The sequence below is a fragment of the Erythrolamprus reginae genome, chromosome 10 (genome assembly GCF_031021105.1).
Source record: "Erythrolamprus reginae isolate rEryReg1 chromosome 10, rEryReg1.hap1, whole genome shotgun sequence".
Lineage (NCBI taxonomy): Eukaryota > Metazoa > Chordata > Lepidosauria > Squamata > Dipsadidae > Erythrolamprus > Erythrolamprus reginae.
The window spans coordinates 14,496,795-14,506,186 of NC_091959.1; the positions used below are offsets into that span (position 1 = coordinate 14,496,795).

Genomic DNA, 9,392 nt, shown 5'->3' on the forward strand with positions numbered 1-9,392 from the left:
CTCCTCTTTCAGTCAAATAATATTTTCTCACGTGGCTTCTGATCTTTCCCCCAACTGACCTCAGATTGTGCCCCCTTGTTCTTGTGTTCACTTTCCTATTAAAAAAACTTATTTAACCCTTTGACATATTTAAAAGTTTATATAGTAGATAATGTATAGTTTTGTGTGCCTGCATACACACATATGGCATATATACATAGAATTAAAGAGTATGTTTTAGATGATCAGTAACAGTAAATGGATAGGGAAATTGTCTCTCTTTGAGGCGAGCAGAGGCCAGGCACCTAAACCCAAAACTTTGATGTGAGTGATGTCAAGTTGGCCACCTTTAAGCCAGTCACATGACCTTTTAACCACCCAGTCACATGATTGTTAAGCCACTCCCACTTGGTCACATGTCTGGCAAGCCACACCCACAAAATAAGCCACGCCCAAAGTGTGGTAGTAAAAAATTTTACAGCCCATCACTGCCCTTCCTCCTCCAGCCTAGGCAAGGCGGCCGGCAGGTCAGGGGTCTGGAGCAGGCCTGGCTCTTCCACCTTCCCTCTCCACTGGCTGGAAGGGCTGCCCGGGGAAGACAACACAGCTGCCCTTGGGGAGGCCCTTGAGCCCAGCGCCACCTCCGCCGTGTCAGAGGGGAGCAGCCGTCCCTCCCTCTGCGGGTGAGCAGAAGAGACGGAGGTGACGGGGGAGGGCAGCTGCTTGCCTCGCCCGGCCGCCCTGCAGCACCCGCCTGGCCAGCCCCCGGCAAAGAGGCGATAGGTGAGGGGGTCCAGGCAGGCGTTGAGCAAGCCGAAGAAGAAGAGGATGTGTGCCAGCGAGGGGCTCACTGCCCCCTCCATGTCCTCTGGCCAGAACCAGTACCACAGGCCCAGGAGGTAGTAAGGGGTCCAGCAGAGCACGAAGGAGCCAACGATGGCCAGGCTGAGGTGCAACAGGCGGAGACGGGCCCTCGGGATGGGGTTGCGCGAGCGGCGAAGAGGCACCTCTTGGGCAGACCCTGGAAACAGAGAGGGTAGTCTGGTCAGCCTGGAGGTCAGCTTCTCCTTTTGGCCAGAGCTCAGGGCTCAGCTACGGTCATTGCAGATTTTGGTATAGTTTTCCCTTTTTTTTAATGCAATATTTTTATTAATTTTTTAAAGATATAAACACACACACAACATAAAACAGGTGCTTTGTGATTAGTGCCCACCACCAGACAAGCATTCACACCCCACCACCAAATCGGGGGTGTTTCTTGTATACCATTTTAACTCAAGAGCAATATATCTATCACTATTATAATGTGATTCCAATTTATTCTTCGTAGCTTGGTCTCGGATTCTACTCGCTATATATCGTCTTACCTTGTCCTACCGTCCCATCAGTTGTCGCAAATCAGTTTCACTAACCAAATTCATCCTTTTATCCATAATCTCAAATTGAATATGGTCCACCATGTACCGGTACCAATTTTGCATTGTCCATTTTGTCGCATCCTTCCAACCCAAGACTATGACCGCCTGAGCACTTTCTATCGCTGCTTGTTTTATTTCTCTACATTCTCCCATCGCATTGCTTTTAACAAATACTGCCATTTCCTTAGTAATTATCCATCGTATATTTAACATCCTATTAATATCCTCTTCCACTTTTCCCCATAAATTCTGAATTTTGATCACATGACCAGAGGGATGATGCAACTGGCATGGATGAAAAAGAATTGGAAAGCACTTTGTTCAGCCTGTTGTAACCGCAGACGGTCACTAAATGAACTCTAGACGACCCATATTTTCAAGGACTCCTTCGAAAGACCCTGTGCAAAACCTCCAGGAGGTGCGGACGTGGAAGAGCGATTCAAAGGGCCTCCATGTCATAGAAACATAGAAACATAGAAGACTGACGGCAGAAAAAGACCTCATGGTCCATCTAGTCTGCCCTTATACCATTTCCTGTATTTTATCTTACAATGGATATATGTTTATCCCAGGCATGTTTAAATTCGGTTACTGTGGATTTACCAACCACATCTGCTGGAAGTTTGTTCCAAGGATCTACCACTCTTTCAGTAAAATAATATTTTCTCATGTTGCCTTTGATCTTTCCCCCAACTAACTTCAGATTGTGTCCCCTTGTTCTTATGTTCACTTTCCTATTGAAAACACTTCCCTCCTGGACCTTATTTAACCCTTTAACATATTTAAATGTTTCGATCATGTCCCCCCTTTTCCTTCTGTCCTCCAGACCAGTGATTTTCAACCTTTTTTGAGCCGCGGCACATTTTTTACATTTACAAAACCATGGGGCACATTGAGTGGGGAGGGGAGGCGGCTAAAAAAAGTTTGGACAAAAAAAGTTCTCTCTCTCTTTTCCTCCCTTTCGCTCTATTTCTCTCTCCCTCCCTCTTTCTCTCCCTTCCTCTTTTTTCTCTCTCTCTCCATCCCTCTTTCTTTCTTTCTCTCTCTCTTTCTTCCTTCCTCTTTTTTGCTCTCTTTCTCTCTCTCTCCCTCCCTACCTCCATCTTTCTCTCTCCCACCTTCCCTCCCTCCCTCTCTTTCTCTCTTTCTTTCTTTCTCTCTCTTGCTCTCTCTTTCTTTCTTTCTCTCTCATTCTCTTTCTTTTTCTCTCCCTTTCTTTCTCTCTCTCTCTCTCTTGCTTTCTCTCTCTCTTGCTTTCTCTCTCTCTCTCTTGTTTTCTTTCTCTCTCTTGCTTGCTTGCTTTCTCTCTCTCTTGCTCTTTCTTTCTCTCTTTCTTTCTCTCTCTCGTTTTTTTTCCCTCTCTCTGAGCTTTGCGGCACACCTGACCATGTCTCACGGCACACCAGTGTGCCACGGCACACTGGTTGAAAAACACTGCTCCAGACTATACAGATTGAGTTCATTAAGTCTTTCCTGATACGTTTTATGCTTAAGACCTTCCACCATTCTTGTAGCCCGTCTTTGGACCTGTTCAATTTTGTCAATATCTTTTTGTAGGTGAGGTCTCCAGAACTGAACACAGTACTCCAAATGTGGTCTCACCAGCGCTCTATATAAGGGGATCACAATCTCCCTCTTCCTGCTTGTTATACCTCTAGCTATGCAGCCAAGCATCCTACTTGCCTTTCCTACCGCCTGACCACACTGCTCACCCATTTTGAGACTGTCAGAAATCACTACCCCTAAATCCTTCTCTTCTGAAGTTTTTGCTAACACAGAACTGCCAATGCAATACTCAGATTGAGGATTCCTTTTCCCCAAGTGCATTATTTTACATTTGGAAACATTAAACTGCAGTTTCCATTGCTTTGACCACTTATCTAGTAAAGCTAAATGTCAAGTCCAAAGTTTCCTGAATTTCTATATTTTGCGGATCTAATTGTGAAGGCTGTTCCAGTTCTCTAAGAAAAGCCTTACAGAGGGAATTTATCTGATTATGGCAATAATAATTACCCAGCTGTTTACTGCAGTTAGAGAAATAATTCATGTAGGCAATAGGCCGTAGTGGCAATGACACTCCACATTTAGTAAATATGCAAACTGTTCACTTCTAATTAACCAAGCTAGAGGATGCCCTTATTAAATGTATAAACTAAAAGTGCTTTCCTGACAAGTGATGAATTGTTACATTGCACAAACTCTTGCCACAGAATTATTGGAGTGAACTTGGGGCTTAACTTCATTAAGAGATCTTGTGAGATCATTTTTATATCCAAAAATTTGTCTATTTCAATTGCTTGTACAAGTCGAAACTAAACCTCTAAAACAGGCTTTACTTTACTTTTTTTCTCTTTCTCTCATTGTTTCTCTTTTTTCTTTCTTCATTACTTACAGAGTAACTTGAATGATATCAATTGGAATGTAAGTTATATAAATTACGAAGTTGAACTGGGTAACGATCTGTATACGATTATTGAAAAGTTTTTCTTTTTTATTGTACAGTGTTCCCTCGATTTTCGCGGGTTCAAACTTTGCGAATAGCCTACACCACGGTTTTTAAATAAATATTAATTAAAAAATACTTCGCGATTTTTTTTCTATACCACGGTTTTTCCCTCCTGATGATGTCATACGTCATCGCCAAACTAATAATTTTTGCAAATAAATAACAAAAAAATTTTATTGTTAATAAATAATTATGTTTATAAATATCAGGATGTTTATAAATATCACTGTGTTTTATTCAATGGTGAGTACCAGTAATAATGGTGAGTAAATGGTTGTTAAGGGAATGGGAAATGGTGATTTAGGGGTTTAAAGTGTTAACGGATGGCTTGTGATACTGTCCATAGCCAAAAATGGTGTATTTACTTCCGCATCTCTACTTCGCGGAAATTCGACTTTCGTGGGCAGTCTCGGAACGCATCCCCCGCGAAAATCGAGGGAACACTGTAATTCAAAAATTGAAAATAAAGCATTAAAAAAAATTAAAAAAATTAAATAGGCTTTAGCCGTGTCCCAAAGAATTTGTAAGGTAGTATCTCTTGTTTTATTCTCTTGAAAGAAAAACGCCATCTCTTTCTTTATAAATAATTGAAAGTCTTTTTCTGGTAAAAATTTCTCTCTCTAAAATCCATCTTTTTCTTTTACCATTCCATTGTATAGTGAAAGGATTATGATCTGCCCACACATTCGTTTCGATATCCACTTTTTCATTGCGTGGCCCTCCCTGCGCCCACCCCCAGCCTGGCCCCGCAGCCCGGCGGTCAGACTCACAGCTGTTGCAGGAGCTGACGTGCCGCGAGATCTCCAGCAGCACCCGGGTGTAGCAGGCGCTCATGACCAGCAGGGGGAGCAGGAAGAGGCCCAGGAAGCCGAACATGTTGTAGGCCACCTCGTGCCAGTGCTGGGCGAAGGAGCCGTGGGTCGTGCACTGGGTGAAGTTCTTGGGGGAGCTGATGGTGACCGTGTGGAACAGGAACAGCTGTCGTAGGGGTGGGGGGCAGAAAGACCAAGGTGATGCAAGCCCCCCACTTACCCTCCCCCTGAAGGCCACAGACCCCCAGCCCAGGGAGGGGGAGCCTCCCGGCCCAGAGGAGCCGGCTCCAGTACCTGCGGGGTGGAGAGGCTGGCGCTCATCAGCCAGGCCGCGTAGAGCAGGAGCTGGTTCCGGCGCCAAGCCCGGGCCGTAGCCAGAGGCTGCAAGAAGGCCGCCCGGCAATCCAGGCTGATCAGGGTGGTGACAAAGGCCGAGGCGTACATGGCCAGCAGCTTGAGGAACATGAAGAGCCGGCAGGCCAAGTCCCCGGCCCGCCACTGCAGCGTGATGTTCCAGGCAGCATCCAGTGGCATCACCACCAAGGCCACGAGTAGATCGGCCACCGCCAGGTGCATCAACAGCAGCCGTGCGTGGGAGCCCCTGGCGGCCGCCCTGGACCAGCTGGTCCATAGCATGGCTGCGTTGCAGGAGGCCGCGATCACACACAGCAGCAGGGTGAGTCCCACCCGGACCTGAGCGGCAGCCGAGAAGACGGGCAGCACCACCGACTCCTCCGGGGGGCCCCCTGCCCACAGCCCGCTCCCGTTCTGCTCCATGAACCTGCCTCCCTGGGACCTGGGGAAAGGGAGGCGTTCGAAGCGGTCATCGGAGCCCGTGCAGCTCCCCAGCAGCCCCCTTCCCTCTCCCTCCTGCCCTCCGTGGGGTCTCGGCAGCCTACCTGCCCAAGAGCCGGAGCCTGGCTTCCTTGCCGCCTCGCCAGCCCTGGAAAAGCAGCCGGAGGAGGCCTGCAGAGAGTCAGGGCTGGTCACTCTGAGAGATGCCCTTGGGCAGCCGTCATCCCTCAAATTCTGCCCAGGGTCATCCTCTCTGCTCAGCCCCACCCCAAAAGGCAGCCAGGCGGCTCTCGGGCAGCTGTTTGGGAGTGGGGGAGAAGAGGTGATTCCAAATCAGGATTTTGACCCCTGCCCCAGGTCTCTTGAGCCACATGTTGTGCAAGCGATGGCTTCCGTATGAAATACAGTGATCCCTCGCTACTTCGCGGTTCATCTTTTGCGGATTCGCTACTTCATGGGTTTTCAAAGGGGGCTTAAATCCATTAAATCCATTGACAATTTTAAATCTGTTAAAAATTCATAAATTTCTTTTACTGTGCTCTATTAAAGAAACTGGTAGGATATCACATGTAGTTCCAGCTGAGAAACATTATAAAATGACTGTTTAATGCAAAGGGTGGGTTTTAAAAGTCCAAATACTTCTTGTATGTGCCAGAGTCCCCACTGGGCTTGGGGCCCTCGCTTCTCTGTGTTTGGGGGGGCCCTCACTCATAAGACCCTGCTGGGCTGTGGTGGGTCGAGAGGTGGGCTGCGAAGGTGGGACTTTGAGGTGTGCTTGTCCCCGAGGTTCTGAGTGCAGGTGGAGTCCAGCGTAATTCTGCTACTGCACCTGGGCAGGGAGCAAATTGCACACGGACATGCAGGTGCACCTGTGGCCCAGGTGCAGTAGCAGAATTGTACTGGACTCCGCTGGCACTCAGAGCCAGCAGGGGCAAGCACACATCACCGTTCCACCTTAGCAGCCCACCTCTGCAGGCACCCTCCGGGCCACTGTTTCCCAACCTTGGCATTCGCTGGCTGGGGAATTCTGGGAGTTGAAGTCCAAATATCTTCAAGTTGCCAAGGTTGGGAAACACTCCTCCAGGCCTTCTTCACCTGTAGAATTCTAACCTGGTTTTGTGCCTGCTCGTGCTGGGTCAGCCTGCCTCCTGACCTGCCCCAGTGAACAAGCCAAGCTGGGTGCCCAGTTGCCCTGAGCCAGGCAGCGTTTGGGCCCTGGAAAGATAAGAGCCCCATCTGGAGTGGCTGGGCTGCCGATCTTGCGCTTTGGGGGCTCCATTTCTGGCTGGCACTGGAGGAACATTTTTTTCCCTTTTCCCCGGCTTGCTTTTGAGTGGATTGGCATCTGTATGGCAAGGCCCTCTTCCTGTTGCCTCACCCGGGGGGGGGGGCTCCCATCAGCTCAGGGCAGGTAGGGGCAAGCAGCACCTGGGGGCCACATGCAGCCCCTGACTCCCTGACTCCCTGCTTGCTTCCAGCATACAGTAGGTTGCTTCCTCCCTCCGTCTTTCTTTCTTTCTCTCTCTCTCTTTCTCTCTCTCTCTCCCTCCCTCCTTTCCTCCCTCCCATCCTCTTTCTTTCTTTTTTTCTTTCTTTCTTTCTCTCTCTCTCCCACCCTTCCTCCTTTCCTCCCTCCCCTCCTCTTTCTTTCTCTCTCTCTCTCTCCCTCCCTCCCTCCTTTCCTCCCTCCCATCCTTTTTCTTTCTTTCTTTCTCTCCCTCCCTCCCTCCTTTCCTCCCTCCCATCCTCTTTCTTTCTTTTTTCTTTCTTTCTTTCTCTCTCTCTCCCTCCCTTCCTCCTTTCCTCCCTCCCATCCTCTTTCTTTCTTTCTCTCTCTCTCTCTCTCTCTCCCTCCCTCCCATCCTTTTTCTTTCTTTCTTTCTTTCTTTCTCTCCCTCCCTCCTTTCCTCCCTCCCATCCTCTTTCTTTCTTTCTCTCTTCTTCCTTCCTTCTTTCTTTCCTTCTTTCCCTCTTTCTCCTTTCTGGCACAAAGCTGAGAACTTTTTTCCCCTTAACATTTTCACCAAATACAAAATACTCTGGACGGGTCAGTTTATTTTCCTCCTTTGGTGCAGCTTCTGGGTCACCTGCGCTGCTGCTGGGGGAGGCGATCACCGCCCACCAGTGACCTCTGCAACCACCGTCAGCGACCGGGTTCCCCAGCAACACCTAATCCGGCCTTGGCGTGGCTGTTTAGGGCCGAGGGCCGAGAAAGGGACTCTCCCCCCCTCCTCCCCCTCGTTTCTCTTCTTTCGCTGCCTTTGCGCTTCGCTTTCCAGGTTCGAAGGTTTTCTAAGCAAACAGCATCACGTCCAACTCTAAGTTATTAAAAAGCATTTATTTTACCCAATCATTTCCCCCCCATCGTAATAAATACCATCAGAAATGTCAAAACGCTCCAATCGTCGCAAAGAGTCCAGAAGGTCCCCGTCGGTTGACCCGAAAGGGCCGCGCGGAGAAATCGGGGCGGGAACCGCCACTAGGGGGCGCCCGCTCCTCGGCCTCCTGCAGTCCCTAAAAGTCCGAATCCAACGCGCCGAGCTGGGCGGGAGTCCGGCCGCTCCGGGGCCCTGGTCTGTCCTCGCCGCTCCACGAAGCGCCAGGGAGCCGCAGGAGCCGAAGCAGCCGCTGGGAAGCCCCGGTGGCCGCGGAGTCCCTCGGAGGGCGCGGCGCTCCGTCCGGCGGGCGCGGGGCGCCTCTGCTGCTGCTGCTGGGGCCGTCGGTGGGGCCGGCCAACGGGGCGGGGCGGCAGGGGCGGCGGTCAATCCCAGCCGGCTGCCGTCGTGGGGAAGAAGTCCTCCAGGAAGGCGAGCAGCTCGTCGGGGAGACTCTGCGGGGAGAGACGGGAGCCGCTCAGCCAGCCGCCGGGTCCAGGGGCGGCGGCGGCGGCCGAAGAGGCCCGGGGACCTACCTGGCCGGCGGGCGACGGGGGCAGCGCGGGCGGCTCCTCCGGGAGCATCGCGGATGGGGCGGTGGCTCGGACGTCTTGCGGCCAGCCGGGAGCGGGAGCGGGGCGCGTCCACTCCGGCGGCGGCGTATCCCGGCCGAGCAGGGCGGAGAGGTGGTCGATGTAGCGGATAGCCAGGCGCAGCGTCTCGATCTTAGTCAGGCTCTGGCCGGCCGGCGCCACCGAGGCGGGCAGGTAGCGGCGGAGCGCGTGCAGGGCCTGGGCCAGGCGCCGCATGCGGAGCTTCTCCCGCTGGCTGGCGCTCCGCCGCTGTCCGCCGCCCAGCCGCGCCCGCCCACCGGCTCGCCAGGCCCTCCCGCCCGCCGGGGAGCCGCAGGAGGAGTCGGGCGAGGAGTCGGGCGAGGCGCTGCCGGAGCCCGGGCCTCCCTCTCCGGGGCAGAGGCAGCAGCAGGAGGGCGGTGGCCAAGCGGAGTCGAGGGCCGGCGAGGGGTAGCCGCCGCGGGTGCTGTGGGCCATGGCGGGAGCGCTGATGGAGGGACGGGCCGCGGGAGGAGCGCTTTATGCCGGCCAGGTGTGAAGTTGGCACCTCTGCCGGCCCTTCGCACTTCGGAGCGGGCAGGGGGGCCGGGCGCTTCCAGCCGGCGGTGGGAAAGCGCCGTGGACGGGCAGGCGCGGGGGGGGGGGTTCCTTGGGAGGGGGGAGCCTTTGGATTTTGGAGGCCCCTGGCCGGGGAGCCTCGCTTGCAGAACCCCCGCAGCCCCCGAGCTCCCCCGCCCCGATCCCAGCCGCTCTCCGATTCTCCCCGCCTTCCGCCGGGCTCCTCCGGCTCCAGCCGCCAGGAAAGCGGGTGGATCAAAACTGGGATCGGGTGGTGGAAGAAGGCCTGAGGTTGTCCGGGAGTTTTCTACGTGTAGGTATTAAACATAGATTAGAATAGAACAGAATAGAATTTATTGGCCAAGTGTGATTGGACA

The 9,392-nt window shown here is 52.4% G+C and overlaps 2 protein-coding genes across 2 annotated transcripts; both read right to left on the bottom strand.

Annotated features, from left to right (window-relative positions):
- Positions 1–464: 464 nt before the first annotated feature.
- On the bottom strand, positions 465–6,789 carry GNRHR (gonadotropin releasing hormone receptor). Its single transcript, XM_070762783.1, has 5 exons — positions 6,621–6,789; positions 5,615–5,681; positions 5,010–5,511; positions 4,674–4,881; positions 465–1,000 (listed from the first exon to the last, which is right to left on the bottom strand). Exons 1-5 carry the CDS (start codon positions 6,787–6,789, stop codon positions 465–467), a joined length of 1,482 nt encoding a protein of 493 aa, XP_070618884.1.
- Positions 6,790–7,829: 1,040 nt separating this feature from the next.
- On the bottom strand, positions 7,830–8,934 carry LOC139173187 (mesoderm posterior protein 1-like). Its single transcript, XM_070762784.1, has 2 exons — positions 8,422–8,934; positions 7,830–8,340 (listed from the first exon to the last, which is right to left on the bottom strand). The coding sequence occupies exons 1-2, from the start codon at positions 8,932–8,934 to the stop codon at positions 8,272–8,274; spliced, it is 582 nt and encodes a 193-aa protein (XP_070618885.1). The 3' UTR covers positions 7,830–8,271.
- Between the last annotated feature and the right edge of the window lie 458 nt (positions 8,935–9,392).